The sequence below is a fragment of the Empidonax traillii genome, unplaced genomic scaffold, assembly GCF_003031625.1.
Source record: "Empidonax traillii isolate 1590-97213 ecotype Southwest subspecies unplaced genomic scaffold, ASM303162v1 scaffold167:size2001844, whole genome shotgun sequence".
Taxonomy (NCBI): Eukaryota; Metazoa; Chordata; class Aves; order Passeriformes; family Tyrannidae; genus Empidonax; species Empidonax traillii.
Window position 1 is genome coordinate 163246 of NW_020955360.1, and position 25723 is coordinate 188968.

The window sequence follows — 25723 nt, forward strand, 5'->3', positions numbered from 1 at the left end:
CAGTAGAACACAGACTAGTCTTACAGACAAAATGAGAAAATTTACTCTGGTTCCAAAATATCTGCCTCAGCCTGACATGGACTCCGAGGATTAAAGAAAAATGAGTGGACAGACCAAACAAAATTGGTAGTGCCTTTAAATATTTATATTAGAAATTGAGACACAGATTTTTGTTTTAGTAATTTTTTGTATTGGACCAGTGGTTGGTGGTTTACCTATCTTCAGCTTCTGAACTTCCTTAACTGCCCTGAAACAAGTCCGCTTCCTGAAGGGCAAAGCCAGACACTCAGCACTGTGTGTTTATAAGAGTGCAATACAGAGAGAAAAGGAGGAGGTGGAAGAAAGGGAAATAAATATCTAACAATTAGTAATTATAAACAGAACAGCCTTGTGGCAAATTATTTTCTTATCTCTTTAAAAGCTAATTGAAGATGTTACAGCATCATGTTGGAGGGTTTTCTGAGTACTTAGATGCTGGCATTAAGACAACTTTCCAAAATTGAGCACAAACTATTCTGCAAAGGTTAACCACATTCAGTCTCCAGAGACAATACTGCTTCCTAAGGATTTGTCTGCAACAGGGAAGTACATGATTACTGTAGTGGTTGTGGAATGATACCTTAGGCACACTATGTATATTATACATGTAGACATATGCATCTGAGAATAATGTCCCCAGAGACATGCCTGTTCCAGAGTAAGAGTATTCACCAGAGAAACTACCCTAGAGTAAGAACAGTATTGTCACATCACCAAACTTTATTATGGATTAACTTCCCTGCGTGTTCAAACCATCTTTTTGGGATAATTTCTGCCCCCTCTTCCCTGTCCTTTCCTCTGGGCACCAAATTTCTCATTGTTGAAGCTCTGGGTTTCTGTGAGAGCCAGGGTCTACCTCTCAACATGCCACATCCTGAAAACAAATTACATGTTCACCTTTCTTAATTTGTAATAAAAAACACTTAATGATTACTATGTCTTTTGTTCCATGTCTCCCACAACACAGGATTTGGCTCACTTTTGCATTCTTTAAACTACCATAGCACAAAAAGGAGTAAGAATAAAAACAGTCCCAAAGAGCCCTAACTGCAGGAACAGCACTTTTATTCTCCATTGGACACCTCAGCATCTCTAGCAAAAAGAAGAGAGGGGAATGAAAAGTACAGACACCCATCTACCTTATCGAAGCACAAAAAAGGCTGGCACTTCAAATGTCCATGTGTTTCTAAAGATGCAGAATCATAGGTCATCTAAATTTCTGTGCTCAGTCCTCTACCTGACAACTCACCACTGGCTTGCAAGGGTGAGGACCATTTCTCTGCAATGTGACTAATTCAGAAGACCTGGAAGAAGCACTCTTTGCAAAGGAGCCAGAAGGGAGGGGAGAATAACATCAGCAACTGCTTCCCTGGCACAGGGGACCATAAGCAGCACAGCTGTTCTTTTTGGAAATGTCAGAGAGGGAAAAAAAAAAAAAAAGGTGTCGAGGGAGTTGTCATCAGCAGACAGCACAATATGTGACTCCAGAATAATGCTTCACACAGTCATAATCGTTTCTTGAAAACATTGCTCAGGAAGACCAAGCCTGATTAACTTTCCAAACAGCAAACACTTGCTTGAAAAATGGACATGTAAACTATAAAATCACTCAGGATCCAGTTTCCCTTTTTCTCTCTGAGGAAAGGGAGCATAGGCACATCTCAGGGCAGAAGCTGCAGCTGAGATACCCCTAAATCAGCACTCTCCTGCATAGTCACAGTCATGTCTACAGAATGTCAGTAGGAGGCTTTCAGGGCAGACCCATGGCTCTACCTCTCTCCCTTCGTCTTCCTCCTTGGCAAGCCACCTGATCCAGGGTCGGTTGTTCCACAGAAAGCAGAGAAATGCTGTTTGTTCCTGGGCTCTGCAGGAAGGCACTCACCTTCAGAGGCAGAACACTATCTCAAGGTTGTTTTGAAATCCTGCTGATGTATGCCCATGCAGAGAGCCAAAGCAGATGGACATGGGCTGTCTCCTGTCCTCCTTGATGCCTAGGGCCTCCCCAGGCAGGAGGATGGGGACAGAGGGAGGTGTGTCATATGGTGCCAGATCTCTCCCACTCTCAGACACTGCCAAGAGCTAACGAAAAAAAATCACACTGAAGTTTTTTGAAGGCAGAAACTGCAAGCCCAGAATTTCCCTTCAGTCAAAAAAAAACCAAAACAAAACCACACACACACACACACACAAAACCCCCAAAAAACAAAACAAAAACCAACCAAACCCAAGCCAAACCAACCAACCAACCAAACAAACAACACAGAAAAGAACTCCAAACCTGAGCCTTCCATTTCCTTGTACCTGGCACACTGAGGTGAAGTGGAGAAGTCCAACTGATTTCTCCTTCATCCGCATCATCATGGTCAACAGAGGGGCTGGTGAGAGGGGCCAGGATTAATCCCCAGCCTACAACTATGCTGTTCAGCTTCTTGTAGCTTATGAGACAGGCAGCAGGTCTGTTCACCCCTAAACCCCTTGAAGCTATCTGTAGTGGCATGGATGACCCTTACAAGGACTTACAAGCTTCAGTGCTGGAGACAAACAGAGAGGTTTTCACACCCTTGTCCTTAAGGGGCAGATCTGACCATTCAGCAATGGGTCACTGTTTCATCACCATCCTGCTACTCTCCCAAAAATATTCTGCTCCAAAGGGACTTTCTGGTCAGTGAGAAGGTCATGGAGTTTGTGTCTGCCAATGCAGAGAGATAAATTTCAACAAAAGAAGGCATGAGAAAAGTAATGATTTTTTAAGATCTGTTGCCATACAGCTACCATTGTCACAAGGGACAGGAAAAGTGCAGTCTGAGGTTTTACAAAGCTCCCACACAGGGGTGTATATTTTTTGAGGGAGGGAGAGGTTGTCACAGTGATTGCAGAAGCTGGAGCCCATGACATTTTATTCATATTGTTTCAACTCATTCACCCACATGACCTCAAGGGATGCTCTGTTTTTTAAAATTGCTGTTTCTGCTAAAACTGAATGCTGTGAATTAGTGTGGTTAGATGCCCCTTTCTCAAAAATATTTTTTTTGATCTCTATTATTCCATCTTTCTGCTCTATAGGTGTAAAAAATAGAAGTTTGTCTATGTATGCAAAACCTTGTTTTCTTCCAGATTTATTCAAATGAAATTGAAGAGAGTAATTTGTTGAATTTGTAATTTGTTGAATGGAATAATATCTGTACAGTACTAATTTAAGTGAGGAAAAAAATCAAGCACATTGATATGACTCTGTTTTCACTACTTCTTCCATACTCTCTCTGAGTACTGGAATAGCAGGCAGAGAACAACTAGAGCAAATCAACTAAGCAAGAGGAATTGAACGATATAGGGAGAGAACTTAAGACCCTATTTTTTCCTCTTATTTTATTCTCACCACTTGTAGTGGGTTTTGTAGGGCAGTTTGCAACTCTTTTAAGAATTTCAGTCCAGATGGCAATTTAACTAGGCAGCGGATCAGTTGATAAAACTCTGATTAGATGTCAGCTCTTCAACTGAGCTATTTCCATGGCCTGCCTTAACCTATGTTTAGTCTAATAGATAAATATTTAGAGTTCACCAAGACTGCTGAAGCGAAGTTAATATAAAGAGAGTCTCACCAAATCTGGTCAGTCCATAAAGGTTTCCTTGTTTTTAGCCTTCGGCTCTACGTTTGGCTGAAATTAAGTTCTGCAGCTTACATTCACAATACATTACTCTTACATTAATCCGTAAATTTAAATTAAGAAACATAACCAGCTCAGAGCTCTGCATTGCTGCAGTAGTGCAAGGTGATGGAAGACACATGGCTCGGTGTCTTCAGCACTTTTGGAGGCAACCACAAGGGTCCTTAACAGATCAAGTCAGCCAGTTTCTCTCTTTCCTTTTCTTTCTGACTCTCCTTGAACAAGACAAAACACTCAAGGGAATAGTCCTTTCACAGACCATTTCACAGATGAGTCAGGTGCTTGGAGACAAAAGACTACAACCACTACAACAAAGAGGACAGGGCTTGTGCAGCCCCGGCAGAAGTGTCTAATAATGGACTAATTGAATTTACCAACTTCAAGTGACTTTGACATTACAGTTGTGTGATCTCCATTTACAGTTCAGTCCAAGAGCACCTTGTGTTTTTAAACCAGTTCCATTCTCCTTTACCAGAGAGAAGAAACATGTTGCTGTCATGCTGTGTGTGTTCAAGGCCACACTTCCCGGATAACCTTGATCTCTTAGTACTGCTGAACCCAGTGGGGCAGATGTGTGGGAGAGGCAAGAGATAAGGGCAGAGGTGTAAAGAAAACAAGAATTGAGAGGAAGCCAGGAAAAGACGAAGATTTAGAGCAGCCAGGAGCAGTCAGGTGGAAAATGGCTAAAGAAATCAAAACACAGCCTGGCACTGGTGATGACAGAGACTGAATGAGCTTTACAAGTCATGTCAAGGGAACCACCTATTTAAAGGCTTTCAAACCTGCATCTTCTCTCAAAACATAAATAGGGTAGAAGCAGCCTATTTGTGCTTGGCAGGTAACATCAAGAAAGTTTACACAACACTGCAAAAAGATAAGCACGTATTTAGGAGCAAACTTATTTTTACCCAACATACAAGCAAATCAAGCTCTCTCATCAACAGGCAAAAAAACTTTCATACTGTCAACTGTGAATTTTCTTGGTGTTGTAAAGCACCAAAGGGCACAAAATCACTGTGGTATTTTTTGTGTTGGTTGTCAACCTCTATTTCCTGGGGATTTGAATAACAGACAAGACATGAAGCACGGGAAAAGCTGAACAACAATTAGCAGCCCTTAACAAAGAGAAAATCTGTGAAATGCATTTTCTGTCTAAGAAATAGACTGTTAAGCTCTCTCCAATACTGAGTTAGCAAAACTATGAAGGATGTAACTAAGCATGTGCATGGAGAGAAGGGAAGGAGAGAGGAAAACAAGGGAGAAGGGGGGAAGGGAGAGGAGAGGAGGACAGAGAAGGGGAGGACATTGTGTTGTGAAATACATGGAACAGGAGTAAATGTTTTTTTGAAAATATGTGGTATGGATTACAGTTCTTCAGCTCTAGAAGAGGATTTCTTGGTCTTGGCCTCCCCTCATAAATTTCTTTTGTTCGCTTGGGTCACATTACTACTATTCAAGTCTCGATTATAAAAAAGGCAGATCTGCATTTGTTTGCTTTGTCAGTTCAACATATTAAGTGCAAGTTTATATGTACACAATATATCTTACTAAATGCTGTGTCCTGCTTTGGTCTATTCTCCTCTGATTTATTTTGAACTCAAAGACCATAACTGTAAGTGCCTTCAAACTTACAGATACTTAGGCCACTGGGGAAAGAGCAGAAAAAAAGTGAAAGGCAGCAACCATTACTGTCCAACTTCATTACACTCACGCCTTGAAAATACATAAAAATGTCCTGGAATTTAATCTCCTCTGAGGGAAGAAACTGAAAGCAGCATGTTTGCTAGAAACAACGCACACTCAATCCACTAAAAAGGATCAAGATATGCAAAATTTAAATGCCATTTCAAAATAAATACTGAGAAAATCTACAGACATGGCACCAAGAAAAGTACATTTTTTTGGCCGTGTCCTTGACTCACGACAGCACAGTGCAGGTGTAAAGCAGATGTGGAGAATACAGCATGTTTCCAACTTATTTTTATCCAACATAGAAGCAAATCAACCTGTCAGGCCTAAGCCAGGGCCCAGGTTGCAGCAGGGGGCACAAGGATGGCATGGATTGCAGTAGATACCACTGGGCATCCACAGTAGGATCTTCTCATCATATCTAAACTGATTTACTATTTTTATTAGTATCAATATTTTTATCACAGGGTGAATTGGAGCAAAGTAACAGCAGCTTTCAACTCAAAGTTTCAACTCTGCTCATCCCTACAACAGATCCTGAAGACAACTGTAAGCACAGCAGAACCAAGAACAAAATACGAAATGCCAGGATATACACACTGCACTTGTTAGTTATTTCTTATTTGTTTTGCAGTGTTCATGCTGTAAATACAAACCAGGTAGCAATGCTTGAAGGAGAGATGTGCCAATTGTTTAAACCTGAGCCAGTGATGAGGCTCCTTTGGGAGCCGACATGGGCAAGTCACAACCAACTCCTGGGATTCCCACTCCCACTGCAAAACCTGCTTGGCAAAGGGCTAGGTTGCAACATGTGCTTTTCATACAGAGCACTTATTTCTGACTGTAATTTAGCCTCTTGGCAGGAGGTGCTCATACATATCAAGCGAAACAGCCTCGCTCATCCATATCAATCTACACATCCTCATATAATAGCAGCAGCAGCACAGCACAGTCTCTGCTTCCAGTGGTCTCCCATGGATCACAGGATGGATTTGGTTAATCATGCCCATCTCCTTTCCATAAAAGCCTGCTCCAAAAGGGATGTTTTCTGGCTGTTCATACTGTTGAGTTATAAAATACACAAGTGAAGAGGCCTCTGTGGATGTTTCTGTGAGACCATTCCACTACTCCTTTTACATGGGAAGGAAAGTTAAAAACAGTGGGACATCACCAGTGCTAACTTAATGTTAAAAATAACATATAAAAGCAATGCTAATCACATATGGGAGGAGAAACGAAAATACCTGAATTATGTTTTAAAAATTAGTCCTGTCTGTTCTTAATAAAACACAAAACAGAACCAGGCCATCAGTTTACTAATCTTCTCTGTTCACTAAGTTCTGCAGAGGAGAGAGGAAAATACAATCCTTGGAGCATGACAGATTCCCCTTGTCCTCCAGGTAAGAGGTTACTAAATTATTGAAATTCTATATTAAGAATATATTACACACTGTCTAGTGAATGATGGGACTGCAATGCGTAATACAAAGAGAGGTGTAAGCTTCCCAATATGTGCACATGAAATGACTTGCTGATCTAAACCATCTCCTGCCAACATGATTTCAAGAGACTGGAGGAAGAAAAAGCAATTTTCAAAGTAATACACTAATGATTGATTTTTTTAGATTAAATTTATAGTTCTAAAGACATTTTATTCACTTATTTTACATTATTCAGGAAAATAATATACAGTAAATTAGCAGAAAAACAAATAAAAATTAAGCATGGCTCTAGCAACTGCAAATATCTTGTCTTAGCCTACTTCATGCCACGTGTCACAGCAGTGTCATGAAGCAAGACAACTCCATTAAGACAGAGGACTCAATTGTGGTTTCTTACTCCTCACCTGGGTATTTTCTATACTGAGCTCAGAGTCTTGATAAAAAGAGGAGAGAATGAATACCAGAGCAGATACAGTCAATACAATGTGTGATCATTACAAATCTGGTTGTCTGCCAGCATTGCTGAGAAGAACAAAGCCTTATCAATAAAGTTCTGCTGCCAACAGAAATCCAACTGAAATGAGAAAGAAACTTCCTAGAAATATGACTTGACTTGCCCACGTCAGCCTATTTTCCTTCATAGGTGGGAGATATATTGTACAATGTGTATGGATGCTTTACAGTTTTGGTTGTTTTGTTTTGTTTTGTTTGGTGTAAACATTACACAGCATCTGTTGATATCTCCAGCCATTTCACTGGGCTGCTCCTGAGCTTGCCTCACTCTATATTCAGAATCGGTTGTCAATTAATAAATTAAATGAATGGATAAAACATGTTCCAGGGAAAGCCCAAGGATTCACTGGTAAAATGCAGCAGCTGCGACTTTGCTGAGGCCTAGGGGTGCATTCAGCTTTCTAAAATGTTTTGAAAGTTCACATTCTTAATCCCCAAAGAGAGTTCAGCTCCAAGCCAGGAGTTCTTTGGTGGCAGTGGGGCTTCAGTCATGACATAAGACATGTCATTGACCAACAGATATCTCCACTGAGGTATCAGTTCAACATAGAGGGACAGCCTGGACCCTCCTTTTGAAACAGGAAGCCCCAAGCAGTCATACATATGCCGTCACACGGACTGTTATTAGTCCAGCATTGCCAGAATGTTACTTAAAACCTCTGCTTTTGTATCCTGTGCTGTTGGCATCCCTGTGCACGTGTCACTGCACGGCTCAGGGAGGCAGTATGGACATGCAGTCACATGCCAAGATGCAGAAAATCAGTTCTAGTTCCTCAACAATAGCTCTTATCATGGAGAGGGTCATGAAAAACAGCTGGCTATTCTGTGGACCTGGGACCTGGAAGGCAGATTCCCCTAAAAGGTCAAGAGTGTTAAAAAAATCCAAGAAGACCCTCAGATCTGCTAGTCTGCTTCCCTACAGTGAAACAAGCTGTGTTGCAGCTGATCTCTGAACAGTATTGAGAGCAGGATTTAAGCTATGACAGGCATAAGAGCTCTGCAAGAGCAGTGCTTATCCTCACGTTGCAGGACAGCCCAGTTCTGGCAGATTTGTCAGAGAAACAGCTCAAGGGAAAATATCCTTGTCATGCTGCCAGTGCCAGTGTTAAACTAGGTTAATTGTCAGAGAGATGCAGAGGTCGGCCAAACTTGCAGCATACGGCCTGTGTGGCTTAATGTCAGACAAGAAACAAGAGTCTGTTGCTTGTGAGTAACCACAGACCTTCTGCAACGCCCCTCACCTCCTTCCTCCTACCCCACCAGACATGCTTTGTCCTCTCTGGTCCCCATTCCAAAGTGGATTGATTTCCTGTTGTGAAGCCACCTCCAAATGGGATAAGATTTGACCCCTCTGTGTTCCTGTTACACAGGCAAAGCTTGTAAGCACACCTCTTTTGATCAGCCTACATAAAAATCAAACGTAATTGAGACATAAGTCATTAATGAAAAGAAATCTTTCTGCCAACCATAACTGTTGCATTTCATTTCTAGGTTGGCAGAGTTTTGCTTTTTTTTTTTTTTTTTTTTTTTTTTTTTTTTTTTTTTTTTTTTTTTTTTTTTTTTTTTTTTTTTTTTTTTTTTTTTTTTTTTTTTTTTTTTTTTTTTTTTTTTTTTTTTTTTTTTTTTTTTTTTTTTTTTTTTTTGGTTGGCTCAGGTTTTAATTTTGGCAACAAAATGTATTTTTTGAGATTGAAGCTGGCCAAATGTCAGCCTTTTCCAAAGGTGTGAGAAGCCTTGAGAAAATACTCCAGAATAATAAAAGGTCTAATTCTGATCTCAGGTATGTGTAGGTAGCTGTGAATGGAGTAAAGGTGATTTTCTTGCATGAACAGAAGGAAGCAAAGCAGATCTTTCTCAGTCTATAACTGAAATGCCAACTTTCCTGACACACAAAATTCCCAGGCAGAATCAACAAATTCTTAATGCTCTCAAGGGGTTTTTGGTTTCTGGAGCTGTCCCAAAGGAATTTATTTCTGCACCTAGAATCACAGTACTGGGGAAAAAGTTGCGAACCAGTAACACTCACTCATACCACAAAAACACAGCACTCTCTAACCTGTGCTGTGGATCCAGGAGGAATGTGTGGGTGGGGAAAGGTACTGTCTCTGGGAGAGGGTGGCAGACATTGGGGGAAACACCGAGACCCCACCATGCTGCTGAGGGGAAGACTCTGCATCTTTGACAGAGGGCAATTAGTCTTTGGCAAGGGTGGCTGCACCCAGACAGTTGCAGTCAATTAAATGGCGACTTTCTGCTGCACCTCCCATGCTAACAGCATAGCCTGTATCAAGCACTCCTGAATACAACACTTAATGTATTTAGAGAATTCAGTTTGGGCACTTCAATACTATGAGTTTAGACTACAATTTGTCATGTACTTTTAACAATAATACAGCATATTTGCAGTTCACATATATAGGCTCCTACTTGGGGGCTTTCAAGCTATTCATGCTAAAATCTCACGCTTTCCTGTGAAAGTTTAAAGGTTGGAAATACAAAGGAGAATGACAGAGGTAAGGTCAGGGCACTAGAGATGAGGGGAATAAATAAAATTGAGGACCAGAAGAGGTATGAAGCAGAAGACAGGAGTGGAAGAGTAAGCAAGAGGGCCGGTGGAGTGGGGTCAGACAAACTGCAGTGAGGGAACAGGCTGGGAAAGGGACACTGGTAGCTCTTTGATGGAGATTTTGGGAGAGAGCTCAGAATTCTCAAGGAAAACCAGCTCCATGTTTCCCTCCTGGCCTCTTTGTGGAGCACAGGGGTGAAGCTAATGGGTAGTCCTTGATATGCTCATGCCTTTCCGCTTTAATTCATCTCAGTTCTGCTTTCCCTAAGAGACATTCAATTCTAATACCTTGGAAAAGACCCTTTGAATTTTATTTGAGTGTGCTTTGTCCTGGCTATTCAACGCAATGTTTAGCTATCCTAAACATTTCATTTATATTTTCATTCAAGAATATTTCCATTATTCAAGCCTTGCTTTCCAGCACTTTCAGCTTCAATTAACCTCACAGCTTAACTCCAATACAGATTTCCATACATGCAGAGTAAGGAGGCTAATGCATGGCTTTTGCAGTGGACCAACACATGAGCCCAAAAGGTGCTCCAGGCTTATCAGTTTTGTCACAAATAATGCATGTCCCGTGCTCTCCAGCTTCCATGTGGCTAATTTCACAAAGACAGACTTGAAGTCAGGCACAAGTTTCCCCACTGAGTTGAAGAGAAATTAAATAAGTTTGCTGAACAGTTAAGCTCAGTGCAGGAAGGGGGTTGGAGGGTGCACCTTACTGTTTTTACTATAAAAAAGATGTGCTCAATGACACTAGAAGACAGCTGGCACTTGCATCTCTTCTTTTTAAATTGAATGAACAGAGAAACTAAATTTTACTGGCTCTTCCAGCCCAAAGTGCTGTTTTGAAATTTAAGAGAGTAGTTATCATATAAAAGTTACATGGGGTAATTTGAGCCAGTTAATTTGGTGAGATTCCTTTGACTATTTCATGTAAAACTCAAGAAGGAGAAGAAAAAAAAGAAGTACTCTTTTTTCGCTCAAGGGCATAGGTTATGCATCTCCCCCAAGACAAACAATAGATTTTAAAAAGTAATGGCTTGATTCAGATTAGTGGAATAGATCTAGTTCGTGTATTATGAGAGGGGACTAAGACCAGGAGCTGTTTAATCCTTGGAGGAAAGCGGTGCCAGCAAGAGCGGCTGCCATGGGCTCCCCAGTGCTCGACCTGTGCTGAGCACACGCGATGCCCAGAGCCCTCCCAGGCGCTCACTCGGTCAGCATGGCCACGTGCCGAGTTGGGATTAGGCTGGAAAACAACCTATGCTTTCCACGTGATTGAGGTCCCCGAGGGGACAAGGTGAGGTTAGTCACTGCCTAGGCTTGCAACACCCTTCTTCTCAGTTTTATTTCTAAGTGGCTCTTTGAGCTGAAGGTGCGGAAAACGCTGCTATTGAGAAACACTCTGGTACGCAGGTCATGCTATGAAGTGAGAGGGACAGTGATGGAGTGAGCAGTGCCACTCAGGAGAGCCTCCTACAGTGACCACAGGCTGCTTCTTCATTTACATACATTTTTTTAAACAGGAGAGAATAACATAACCTGACTCAAAAGAATGCTTGGGCAAGTATTTTCTTCCTGAAGATATCTTAGATAAGAAAGAAAAAGAGCAGATGCTTGTTAAAGCAGCTTTACAGGGATATAAAGAAGAAGGCATGGACCCTTCATGAGGGTGGGGTCTCCTCAACACCCATGTAGACCCTTACAATTATGAGAGCCACTGGGCTGGTGTGGCTACATCCCAACCCCTTCTCAGAGGTTTCACAAAGGAGACCTCACAGGTTTCTCTTGTCCTTCTGCCAGAGGTTTCCATGGGCTTCTCCTCAGGAGGGAGGACCTTGGCTTACCACGTGTTACTCTTCATGATTTGGCTGAGAGCAAGGACAAGAACAACATCTGTGTCAATGTCTTTGCTAGGGGCAAGGGAGGGACAACAGGCAACGACCGGGGAAGTGGTTTTAGTGCAGGCAACAATATCAGGAGGCATGTACTTGCTTGCTGAGAATGCCTATAATTATTAGACTGCTAATAGAAAATTAAAAATAGTGGCACCTATAAGCTGTCCTATAAAGTGCCACTACAGCACATCCACACACCTCTCTTTCCTACCCATGTGGCACCCAGCTGAAGTGCAAAGGTCTGGCAGAGCCTTTCCCCAACTTCATTTCTCGTCTTCAAATCTCCTAAAATCTCCCCCTTATTTCTTAGATGGATTCCAGAGCTTGCATCTCCAGATGGGTTTAGGGCTATAGTGTAATCCTTATTCCCCAAGCTGCGCATTCCACACTTAGGAACAAAAATGCCTTCGAATTAAAGCCAACCTCAACAATGCAACAAAAATAACATAACTTCTGTTTGAAGGAAGAGATGGATTGTGTGAGAGGGAGGGCAGTATGAATCCCAGTGCCCCTATTCTTCCTCTTGCACCAGCATCAGTGATAGTAACTGCATCCCCCACAGTCCTCCAGCTCTTCCCTTGTTGCTTGCAAACCTGTCATCGCCCTCTTCCTCCCCGGCTGGTATCTCTGGTGGCTGACAGCCAAGAAAATAATGAGTCCTGACTGAGGGTAGTATTTTTACTGGCCAGCAACCAAAGAGAGTGTGATAACAATAAAAAAAAGTTTTCTGCCTCCTATGGTCTAGTTTTGAGCCGTGCTGCAAGCCATACTGCATACAGCAGGGACTACTCAGTTGGCTGTGGGGAAAGATTTATGAAGCTGCTTCTGTGGGGTTTGAGATACAAAACTCTGTGGCAGTTAACCTGTGCCCTCCTGTGTCAGGGCCACTGATGGCTATGGTCTCACTCACAAAACTTTGCATTGAAAACATCCCACATGCAAGTGCCCAAGCAACTGAAGTAGCAACCTGTAGATCATAACATTTGTATAAACTGATTAAACAAGACTGAAAATGGGACTTCTCATTTTCTTTCAAGTGCTGCTATTAAAAAGGACCTTGTAACCATCCCACAGATTAGTATGTCAATGCCTTGTGCAGCATCCAGCAGCAGCCAGAGGCACCAAATACATGTGGATGGGAGGAGAAATTCCTGAAATGAGCTTAAACTGCCTGGTGCCCTTTTGGATTATGTCAGCCCTGCAAATCATGCTTCCCATTGCCCCGACCAGAGACAGAGTGGTGCAGGAGGTCCTGAGCACTGCCTCCTGGCACCAGGATCCCAGGTGGCATCCCGGGCTGGGCACTGGAGAGGGGATGTGCACCTCCCATTGCTGACAGCCGAAGACGCACGTCCAAGCCCCCGTCCACACCCACTCCATTAAGAACAACTGCCAACATCCAGCACGACTAACATCTCTGTGGGTTAGAAGGCTAAATAAATAAGAGATGAATAGCTACCGTACATCATAGCCTTTTACCCTGGGAGAATCAGTGAACCTGAATTCCCCAAGAAAAGCAAGTACGCTGTGTCTCCGCCTGTGCTTTGATTAATCTCATCGGTTTGTTTTCCTGGAAACTAGATGTCCCAGATGCCATTGTTTCCATTATAAGTGTTCATCTGCTCTGTTTTGAGCTTGATTGCTCCTGTAGCCTGCTTGGCTTAACTGTTTTTTGGTTCTGTTGTTTGTAGTTTTTTAAATTATTATTCTTAAACAAAATCCCAGCAAATTAAAATGAGGACATAGCTGCAGCCCTCAACAACAGATTTGTTAAATGTTTAAAAACACCTATGGCATACAGAAATCCTGAGCTGTTGTACGCAGTGTGACTAAATTATTAATAGTTGCCATGCACATCACACAAGAATTTCAAAAGGGGACTTTGTGTTTCTGCAAAACACAGCTATTTTTGTCTCTCTATTTCTGTAGAGACGAAGTCATTTGGAAATTACTGTCATTGGTACTAATCACAACTCTTACTAAAACATTCTCCATTACGTAGGCATAATACAGTAATTATTCATTTTTGAGAGGAATTAGCCATTTCATTCATTATCTCAATGAAGATCTTGAAAGTTAACAATTTGTTAAAATACAAACAAAAGATAATTAATGAAAACATATTGGAACAAATATCTATTTCTAGTCATAAAAGCCCTATTAACTAAGTACAATAACATTCAAGCACAAATTAAAGTTGTAACATTTACAGCTGATACCATAGAATATTTGTTTTATGGGTAGGAAAGATGAGCTATGGGGTTGTTTGAGGTGGGTTTTGTTAAACCATGAAGATGTATGAATGGATTGCTACATTTAAATTTGCATTACAGAGAAAATAACATTCTGCTGTGGGCAAAAACAGAAATACGGGAAATTTCTTTCCTATCTCAAGTGAATTATTTCTGGTGAAAGGCTTCTCAGCGTTTTGCTACAGGCATGCAGCTTTACACACAGAACATTATGCATGTACACACAGAGAGTGCTCTACTGGGGGTGTCTATTCTGATGCCCTCCTCTCTGCCCAGCTCCCTGCAAAGCTATTCACGGGAAATAAAGAAGAAACACAGATTTAAAAATGGAAAAAACAAAAAAAAAAGGCGAACCCAACAACCACCAAAATCGTCGGCACAGAAAAGCAAGTTGATACGGAAAAAAGCAGCTTCACTCAGTATGTCTCAGCTGCTTCCAAAGCAGAAAGCAATGGGGACGTACTGCTATTATTAGCTCTCTGGATGGGAAGCAGCACGGTTTGAAGCTGTTAGCAAGATGTTGCAGGATTTTCTTTGCACGTATGCACAGGCACAGACACACAGGCAGACAGACAGACGCCCCAAAATGCTCATGGTGAGCCCCTTCCCGCCACTCGGGTGAGACAGACAGACAGAGAGCACGACGCCAACGCGACTGTGCGTACTCACAGCTCGGAGTACAAGAAGTGCAGGTTGCCCACATTGTCTATGTAGTTTGCAGGACTTAGCCAAGGTAGGACCAGTAACAGGAGAGCCTTCATTTTCAGTGCAGTGCTGGCACTGCTGCTAGGTTTCCTCCTTCCCACCGTCTCTCTGTGCTGGTGGGACACACAACGAGAAGCTTTTGTGCCAGCCAAGCCCCTTCTAAGCAAGCCTTTCCATTTCAACGCAATGGTAGCACATTACGAATCAAGCTTAAATCCCTTAAGCGAAGCTACACTGCAAAAATCATTGACCTGTAAGAGGATTACTCGATCTGACTCTCGGATGGGTAGATGTGAGGGTTTAGGGACAGCACAGCGTGGTTGGCGAGACAGTGACTTATGCTGCAGAGGAGAGCGATGCTCAGGGAAGAGACCTGCCTCCTGCAGGATTCAGAGTGGTTCTTCAGAGGCAGCTGGTATGTTTACATCACTGCCCACAAGCAGATGGGTTACGAGCTAAACTGCATCACAGAAGGGTGTAGCTGTCTGACAAGGGGGGAAAAAATGCCCCCCGTGGAGTCTTGTAGCAGGCGATATCAGAAGACCACACCTTTTTAAAGTAAAACACCGCAAAAGATCACAGTCAACTGCTAGCTGTTTGCATCTCTGTCTGAATTCCCCAAATCCAGTCAGATGTTTTTGTACAAACATAAATCATGTAATAATCCAAGGACATGTCTCTTCTCAGGGTTTTTTTGAAGGATACAAGAGCAAACATTTTAAATAAGGATGCTTTCAGTGGTCTGCTCCATGGTAACCAGTGTTTAAAAAAAAATTATGAAGTTCTCTTGTCAATTACAAAGCATAAAACAGTAAGCTCACCTTGTCTCATCAGTGACCTCATCTCTGATCAGGGGAAACTTTCATATTATCTCTGAAAACCGTGATTGGTCTGAACCTGAATCATGCAACAAATGCAAGGACTGCTGACTGCCCTGGTAACTCTGGCAGAATCTACTTTAACTTATTCACTGAGAACACAGATCATGTTCTGTTAAGATTTCAGATGGGGTTTGAGCTGTTCTCACCACAGGCACCGGTCGTTTATGATTATTATTATATTAGTTTTATTAGGAAAGTCCAAGACTTTGTCTCCTCTCTGTTGATTCATCAGAGTTAAAGAGAACAGCGTCAGCTCAGGCTGCTCAATCTGTCCCTTGGCATGAGGGAGCACAGCATCCTTCTTGTCCTTCTCTCCTGCCCTGCCACGAGTTGGAGGTGGGATGGCAAGAGAGGTTTCTACACTTTCAAGAATAAAATTAGGCAGAGGCATAAGATATCTTGGGCGACAATTAATTAATGCTGTGTTAAAAAAAAACAAAAACCAAAACCCAAACAGTACTGCACAGCGTCTGCAAGAACAAGGTCACTGAAGGCCACCTTTAGAGGTCACTCAGAATGCTCCTTCCTATTTTTTCCATGAAGTGGGAATGCCAGCAAGGCTATACTACCCACTGCCAGGAGAACTGAAACCCCCAACAGCAGAAGTTCCCTATGGCTTCCTGTTCTTCTGTCTCTGCCCTTTGGTCTTAAGGTAGCTCAGCCCTCCCAGCCACTCTGAGGAAGGAAAATCCATGTCACAAGTAGCAAAGAAGCAAACGTCCAGCCTATGTAGCAATGCTCTGCACTGAACTACCTTACAAGTAGTAAGACCCTTGGTGTACCTCTCCAATCTCCCACTCCCTGGGTTTGCAAAGACAGGGCTTCGTGCAAGGAGCATGACATAGGGAAGGAGGAACCTCAAAAGACTGTTGGGGACATGTTACTGAGACAATTCTTTCTAGCCCTGGCTGGGCTCAGGCCAAGCAAGCCAGAGGCATAGGATCTTGAAGATCCTGAGGGAAAGATCAGGCCATTGACATTCAATAAAAAGTGCTAGAATAAAATTTTTTATGCATTTACAGGACCAAATCATGGTTTATAGCAGGCAATTCTGTAAGTTATGTAGTGAAGGGCGTCTTTACTACTACCTTTAAGGAGGAGATACTCAGACACTGGAGTGACTTGCACATGTCCACGTAGGAGAATCGACACTAGAAATCAGTTGTGCTGGTTGTGTGACTTTCACCTAAAAACCAATATTCTAATCTGCTTATTTATTAGTGTGGGGGTGGGTGTCCTGCTACTTTTATGGCCACAGAATTACCATGTCAAAAAAAAACTAACACAAACTGGAAGATCTAAAACACATTAAAGTCAGTTACATGTATTGCAAAAGGAAAGGGTGTTTGCATTAGGGCCTCAAGATTTTGTGGCTGGAATCTGTAGAGAAACATGATTTCAGTGACAGCAGCTCACAGAAGATTGACAGCCCCTCTACCTGCATTACTATTGAAATTAGCATTTGAGGCCTGTTAGAGGAGTCCTAACCGAAGGCAGAAGATTATGATTAACTTTGCTATTTTTTCCCCTTAGCATCAGACAGCTAACCTCACAGAGCACTGCTGGCCTGGTCTGGGACCTGCTGCCATGCCATGAGCCAGCAGCACCCTCACAAGGAAAGCCAGGTCCAGAAATGGGTGGGCCAAAGGCACCCAGATCCATAAACACCAATCTTCTAGCATGTGAAAAGTGGTCTAATGATCCCTGCAAGGGGTCAATAAACCTGTTGCTAATGGGCTTTTTTCCAGTTTCAGTAGCACAAACTGGTCACATTTTTGGTTGTTTAAAACACTGTAACTTCAGTGAATAAATTCCTAGTGAGAACTCAGGTGCTTCAGGAAATGAGGTCTCCAGTTCAGATGGGGACATGTTTGAATGGCAGGCTGCAGAGCCATTTCCCATTACGGGCTTCAAGACTGTGAAGTGTGCAGCCATGTGAACATCCCTGCTCTCCAAGACTGTGAAGTGTGCAGCCATGTGAACATCCCTGCTCTCCGGCTCACCAGCCTGCTCACCACGGATGCTCTGACCCTCAGCATTGCCATGTCTGTGCAGGAATGTGCTCCCAGCAGCAGTCTGGAGCCCTGCACGGGTTGTTCAAGGCTTCTTCCACAATGCACATGCCAAAGCACACAGCTAAGCGACGTGATTTACACCGGCAAACCACAGGGGAAGTAATTTCACTGGACAACAGATACAGATCACAGAAAAGAGCATCTCTTAGACCCCATCTCTCCTTCAACCTGAGGTGCTGTTACCCAGACTATGCCAAATCATTTGTCTGCCATCAGAAACCACAGCCCTGAATATTTACTCTTTCCTTTAAAAAAAGGCAGAAGATGCTAGACAAAAGCAGTGGCACATTCTTCTACTCTACAAAAGAGAGAATCATTTGTCATCAGTTCTCTCCTTGCAGAGGAACCTAACTGCTCCCTGGGGGGTGTCATTCCCAGAGGCAGGAGGGAGAGTATCCTAGTCATGAGGAGAGGTAAGTCTGCAGGGGCAGTTCAGTCAGGGTGCTTTTCCAGACTATGTCACTCTGTGAGCCCCACGGTGCAGTGCCCTGGGTAAGTGTTCACCTGGAAGAAAGGAGCACTCAGCTCCAAATACCAATTCCAAACCAGAATATTTTCTGCTCTACTTCTCATATAGGTCATTTGTGACTCAAAAAAGGTTTGAAGAAAGGGCAATTACAAAACCCTTAATGTGCTATTAAAATATTTATAATAATTCAGCTTCCCAAAACTCACAGATCTCTTTGGACTACATACACACTTCCATTATGCAGCTAACCACACGGTATCCACCCAGAACTGCTAACTATAGCATGAAGTACCTTGAATGCATTTGTTTCTAAAAAAAAAAAAAAAAAAAAGTGAGATATTGTCATATAATGGACTAAATTCAGCTCTAAATTAATGATACTGTAGCTATTCATTGGGGATGAAATCAACAAATCTTTCTTTACATTAACTGTTTATTTTGATCAGCACTAACTGATGATGTTTTTTCCTCTACTCAAGAAAAAGAGTGAAAAAAAGGTCTATCAACAACAACTTACTGGGTTTGGAAATGCTGTTCGAGGTGACCCCGTTGCATGACTTCTGAGCAGTGTTCTGTGAAAGGGCAGCTAACCATTAGCTTGTCCAGGAGGTTATTCACTAGTATGCTGGACTTCCTGCATGTCTGGAGAATCACAAGCTTGCGGTCCATGGGGCAGAAGTCTTTTTCCACAAGGAAGTTTGTAAGGCAGGATGTGCAGAAGGTGTGACCGCAGAGTGTATCTAATGGCTGAAGCAAAGGTTGCAGGCAAATGTGGCATATCAGATCATCATCTACTTCTTCGGTGTAGCTGTACAAGTGGTTTTCTTCCGGTAAATGCGCTTGGCCGCAGGTGACACAGAGCGGCGGGGAGCTGTCCTCCATTTCTTCTTCTTTTTTCTGGCTCATAATCAGAATTGATGCAATTCAAAAGGGGGCAGGTGGGAATACCTGTTTCCTATTCATGAGAGCTGCAGCAAGGCTTGCGTGCCATCAGATCTGTGGGGAGGAAAGCCAGGGAATTATGTTCTGCGTTGTGTTCTCTTACCATACTTACAGTATGTATATGGCTATGAAGTATTTTAGCAGATATTAGGGAATGATTGCATCTTTAGAATGGGTGGGTGAAGCAAAGAAGGGGGCAGAAAAAAGGAGAGTTAATTCCAGGGACTTCTATTCTCTTAAATTGAGCTCAATTTACACAGATACTCTCAGTGTAAAGAAAAATATCAAAATAGAGAGAAATACTACTGGCATTTAACAGTTGAAAACCTTAAATTAGCATACAATTGCAGTTCCATCAGCTGATTTTGTGGCGACATTACTTCTGCTGGAAAAGCAGCATTGTGTGTAAACAAAGACTGCAATAAAGTAGCTAACAAATAATGAAAGAAGAAAGAAATGCAGCTAAGAATAATGGTTACTGCCCAAACCACCTCCTCAGCACAGCATGAGAGAGCGGCAGCTTCACCTAATGCACACAAGCATACAAACACTTTATGTGTAGCCAGAGAGAAGACAATTTGGGTCATGAGAACTTAGAGCTTGGGGCCCTCTAGACCATCCTCATACCACAGCAGCAATGGACCTGGGCCCCTGCATTCAAAGTTTATCTGCCTGAAGTCAAGTAGTTATAACCACCTGCACCAGCATAATCAGTTCAAAACTTCATTACTTCCCAAAGCACCAAATACCCCACATGCTGAAGGGGACAACACAATGCCATGTACTGTATCACTAAAAAATAGGCCTATTTCCTTCATAATTTGTAATACAGAAACCCAGTATGTCACTAACTACAAATCCAATTAGCTCTGGCCAAAGCACCTGTCTGCTGGTATTTTAGAGATGTAAACTCTGTGGGTGGCAGCAAAACTGAAGAGTAATTTGTAGTTTTTACTTGATGAACCCCAACTGCTCTTTGGAGCACTTAGGTCTCATTATATCTAGGCTTATTTTGTTATACTGCTTTGAAAATAAACATGAGAATATAAAATATGCAATGGCCTAATTACTGCTCTTGCTTGAAAATGTAAATCTTTTTTGCTGCTCTGCTGTAATACTCTACCCTTGCTTCCAGCTTGACTTAATTTGCTGAGACAATGTGTCAGCCTCAGACACACACGTTTGAGGGCAAATGGGGGAAAGAATAATAAAAGAAGTCTGTCTATGACAGAGCATATTTTCATATAAATAAAACCTTATTTTTATGCAAAGCTCATGGGCTCTAAACCTGAGAGATTAAACTTTAACATGGCAGGGTTTTTCTGACGTGAAGGTAAAATAATAGCTCCACTAACTCTAACCAGATGCTTAAATGTCATACATTTACTTCAATGATTTTTTAGATCTTATTCTGATATAGAAATTATGTTAAGTGCCTGCAAAATAATAGTTTTTGCTTGCAAGACTAAGTTCTGCATAAGCTGTGTCTCCTGATTAGCAGTAGCTTCAATGGAATTAGAACCCTTGCAAATGTTTAAAATACTCTATACTGGGCCAAATGTTTCCTTTTGTAAAGATATTCATGGGAGCTTTATGAAAAACTGTGAAGAAACAAACATCTCTCTATAGTGCAGAAAACAGCCCTGCCTGTTGTCTTAATACAGGAATTATTTGGTCCTATCAAGGTGAAATGCAGCAAAATGAAACAAGACAAAAGATGTTCAGAGGCTGAGGTGGGGATTGTTCAGGCACTGCAAGGGGTGCTGGTAGGAAATTCTTTGACAACTTCTCAGTGAAGTGGGGTGGCTGCGAGCTGGTGTTTGATCTACCAGCAGCTGTGTTTTGCGAGAAAGAAGGAGAACATTCAGCTGCTCTCCACATCCCTCACTCACAGGGGAAGCCCATCTCAAGTCAACATGACGGCTTGCAAGAATGGCAACATATGGCTTGGGAACTTGCAGGATTGTGGCTTTAAAAATAGATGTAAAATTAATTAAAAATCAATAAAGCATGACAAAAATAGCACTGCATTATGAACTTTGTTTTTTCTTACACTGTCAAAGACCTTGCACCTGGGGCAACCAGGGATGTGGGCATTATCACGCTGCTTCTCCACTCCTCTGCCACATTCTCTTGTACCACTACACACAGGTAGATCCATATGGGTGATTTCCCCATGTACCACACATCAAAATACAACCAACCTCCACATTTTGTTGCCTCATGGATGTTCCCAAGGACAGAAATTCTTGCTTGCTGCTGGCAGGAGACCAAACACACAGCTCCCACCAGCAAACCTGCTGAAAGGTAAAGCTGAAACCCTGCTCTGATCGGGGAGCAATCTGCAGGAACAGGAGTGTGGGCATCCCAACCGCCCCTTCCCAACCTTGTGCCCTAATCGTGAAAGTACTGCTTCTTTTCTCTCACATGTACAACACATCAATTCCTCTGACACAAATTAGGTACAGCTGGAAACGTTGCTACAGCTCCAAAGTGACTGCAATTATTTTTGCAATGACAACAGGAATCACTGCCTTAAGGCCATGCCCTGCTGCAGCAAAAATGATCAGAGAAGCCCCAGAGGAAGCAAAGTCTGACTGTCCTGGTGACATTACAGATAATCTTTATGAGTCTGACATACTAATAATTTATTTAGAAAATTTAGACTACATAATAATATAAATTCAAAAAAAAAAATCTCAGCTTCATCTGGCTAACCTGGTCCATGTTCATCCACGATGAATCTTTTTATAAACTGCTGGACATATCAAGCAATGAAATGATTGCCATCTTTGAGAGGGTAATTATACCACCAAAAGGGTTAGCATAGAGGACATGTGACAGAGTTGTCACACAGATTGTTGTTTGCAATGTTTACAGTTATTTGTATTCATAACATTTATGTGCTCTCATAATAGCTACATAATTAATTTCCTGTCCTTTCAGGAAGATTAAAGCCTCAATTCCTCTTGAATGGTGTAGAAGAAAGGGGGAAGGAAATTTAAAATTGGCCTGTTACTACCAGAGTTTATTTCTACTTCTTCTATTACCTATGAATAAATAAAAAAATAAAACACTTTCAGCAAGGAAACCTGTACAGGTAAACGGAAAACCCCAGTGAAATAAAAAGGCAATTATTATCTGGTTGAACTTCTATTTTTCAAGGCCCTTCTTGTGGGAAGAGGAGAGGGGAAAGGAGAGGAAGTAATCCTACATTCATTTACAATTGGTGTCAACCACCACTGGCAGCCTCAGCAGAGAGTGGATGCCACCTTGGCAGTCTCATGCTCCTTACAGTAAAAGCCATATTGACAGAAACTAGTCGATGCATGGATGATTGGCAGGAGGAGCTTTTAGAGGAGGTGGTGGTGCCGTGCCCTAGCAGACATCAACAGCATTTGCCATTTTGCTGCTGTGCAGGTAGTTTTCAACAATTCAGATCCCACAGTTGTACAGTGTCTAACACAGCTTGTCTTGGATAAAGAAAATTAAGCACTGATTTGTAAGAATGTCAGTGTTGTGATACACTGTAAGAATGTCAGTGTTGTTGACTGAAGCAATCAAGCTTCAGTCCAAGGCAGAGACCTGAAGCACAGTATAAACAATGAAGGAAGAACATTGTCATCTGGATTGCCAAATTTTCAGCCACAGGCTGGAAAGGGAATGGTCACATCAGGACATGAAATAATCCCCAGGGCTGTGACCACAGTGAAACCCACTATCACGATAACGTATTTCTTAAAAAGTTACCCAACAGCCTGCATTGCTTTGACAGAGTTTGTACCTTACTGGTCTTCACTGCTTAGGAACTTGCAGCCACCGGAAGCATTTAAGAGAATAACAACAAACCCAGACAAAAAGCATGGACAGTAAACATGGAGAGAGGGTAGAGAGTATGCCTTTTGTTTCCTTGCATAGCCACGCTCACAGTTGTCCCATCCAAATGAAGCATTTAACCAAACTTAAGCTTAAATACTGACTTACCACGACAGTTACACTGGCAGCAGTGTAGCAAGAGGAGGGCTCGCCAAGCAGAGAGGTAGAACCTCATTGCCTCTGCCAGCCACACCATCAAATATTAACCCAGCTGTTCAGGAGGCTGCACTTGGAAGTAGCATGGCACAAAATGGAAGAAACTTCAGGTAGCAAAAAGTGAGTAACAGAGGCTAAAAGGAAAATAATTAAATGATGAAAGATACTGAGGAAGTGGCTACCACAGGATAGAAAAAACAGTTGCCTAAAGACCGGAGAAACAGCGACACAGAGCCTGGAGGGGCAGCTACTGGCTTAAATCACAAATAGTGAAAGACAAGCCACTGAGCAGGCGTCACTGCAAAACAGATGAGCTGCATTACAGTTAGAGAAATTTAGTCCCAGTGGCTCTGAAGTAGCATGGCTTGGTGGTAATGAAGTCCTTGGGAGCATATGGAAGGAAACGGATTCTGATTGTAAGATTGACTTGGTTTGAGTTTTTGTTTGGTTTGGTTTTCTCTTTGTGTTTAAGTGATTAATGCTCCTGTTTTATTTTTGGACTCTGACTGTGTGCATAAAAAATCCTGTATCTGCTCATTAAAAGAGGATGCTTTTTCATGCCCTGTTCCTCTGCTATACAACCCTGTAGGAAGCGGAGGTACTACTGACAGTGCTGTTATGCTCTTCTTAGCTAAACTGTGATAGCAAAGTCATTCTGCATCCTTCCCCCAGCCCCTGCACGGGCTGTTATCTCCTATGAATGTGCATTTCTAAGTGAGTCACAGCCATCCATTTATGTGGTTCAGCATGACACTGTATGGCCAAAGGTGCTGGTCTGCAGGCATGCAAGGAAACCACTCCGCCACAGTGGCATTGCCAGCTACCAAGTAAAGTTAGAAGCTCCTTATTCTTCCAGGGATGCTTTAACTTGGCCTTCCTTTCACCACTCAAGCTGTGAGCATGCTTCAACCACCACTTGTGCCTTTCTTGATACTCATCTTGTTTTGCTGAGAGCCTGGAGACTGCCATCTTGCTTGTTAATGTTAAAAAGTACCCACATCAAATTGTTAGGAGGCTCAGCAGCTTTCAAGGTCACAGCCCTTTAATGAAGCCTCAGCCCAGCTGCCAGTGGCTAGACATGACCAGGTTAGGCGATGTGGGCACTGTCCCCATCTAGTGGCTCACATACACTGGGGAGAAGAGTGGATCAGAGCCAGGAAGGAGGGAGCAGAGATTCTCCTTCACCCTCACAAGCAAAAGTTACACAAGTTACAGCCCTCAGGTTACACAGGGTTGGCTGTGACCATACTCAAGAGAGTATAAACCTTACTGCTCCTATTAGAGCACAGAATTATGAGATCACACCACTTATGTCATATTCAGGGCTTTATAATGAAGTATCAGGTTGAATGCTTATACAAAACTATTTGTCTTTTGTAAAAATTAACTGTTTTAATTTATGATCTTTCATCAAACTGCCTTCTGTGGTAACAGGAACAGGCCTCCCAGGTTTCCCGTTACCATGTTTTGTACCACTAACAACTTCTACCCAAATGAAGTTTTTTTATAGATTACTCTGACTTTACTGTTCAAGGTGGTACTATGGAACAGTTGTGGAGAACACAGAGTGACCCATACTCCAATAATATGTATTATACAGTATTTTAGATTCAAAAAGACAGTGATTCACATTTCAAAGATGTGGCTATAAAATATCATGTAATAATTTGCACCACTCCTGCCATAGCTGCACTAATGGCCAAAGGGGTGAGTCAGTGTGCCTAGACTTGAAACTCTGTTTGAAGGAAGGTTATGAAACACTAACGTGCTCAAAATCTTATCATCATGCCTTGAGACCAGCTATCCTCCTTCGTATATCTTACTCTCTCCTTTTTTTTTTTTTTTTCCTTTTCACTTATTTTTAAATCTATTCTAACTAAAGAACAGTCACAACATTTTATTTCTGCCAGAGGTGTAGTTAGTTGGAGATTTGTTATGGGCAGAGGCAAGATGCATACCTCCAGGTAGAAAGTCAATAGCTGGAGGATAGCTGGTGATCCTGGAGATATAGATTTAGCAGATAAGAATTCAGCTGGACTTTTAAGATGATAAGAAAGACTGTTAGAACTGGGTCTTAGAGGAAAATAATTGTATTTAAAAGTTCAGTACAATCAATACAGAATGTCTTTGAGACAACAAATAGGAGCTCAAAACCGTCTTCTCTGCCTGGCCGCACCTTTACGACAGCTAGTTTTTCAAAGTTATTGTTAGTCTAAAAGTCCTTCTCATAGCTTATAACAATCAAAGCATTTTGCAGAGCTTTTAATGATGAAAGGCATTTCTAACTGAATAGAAAAATCCAGTGGTACAGTATAATAGGTGAATAACCCCAACTTTTTAAGTTGTAGCTCAAGCTGTGAAACCTAACAGAAATGTCATACTGTGCCTGCAAGCACAACAACTTCTAAAATCAGAACCAGACTGCTTGAAAAAAAAAATGGTTTTCTCTGTGGCTCATGCTGGAATTTACAGAATAAACCAATGTTGGAAAAAGCTTTTCACTGTGGAACTACATAGCTGAAATGTCTGTTAGGAATGTATGGAAGTATATT

General features: G+C 42.1%; 1 protein-coding gene across 3 annotated transcripts in view; it reads right to left on the reverse strand.

Moving 5' to 3' along the window:
* Positions 1-23179, reverse strand: part of LNX1 (ligand of numb-protein X 1) — a 71228-nt gene extending 48049 nt beyond the window's left edge. Inside the window, exons 1-2 of one of the 3 annotated variants that reach the window (XM_027885506.1) lie at positions 23124-23179; positions 18715-19193 (exon numbers count right to left, since the gene is read on the reverse strand). In XM_027885506.1, the coding sequence (XP_027741307.1) occupies positions 18715-19103 (389 nt within the window). In that variant the 5' untranslated portion in view covers positions 19104-19193; positions 23124-23179. Of the gene's footprint in view, positions 1-14732; positions 15211-18714; positions 19194-23123 lie in introns of those variants that run through there. The other 2 variants (XM_027885507.1, XM_027885508.1) reach the window with 2 other exon arrangements.
* Between the last annotated feature and the right edge of the window lie 2544 nt (positions 23180-25723).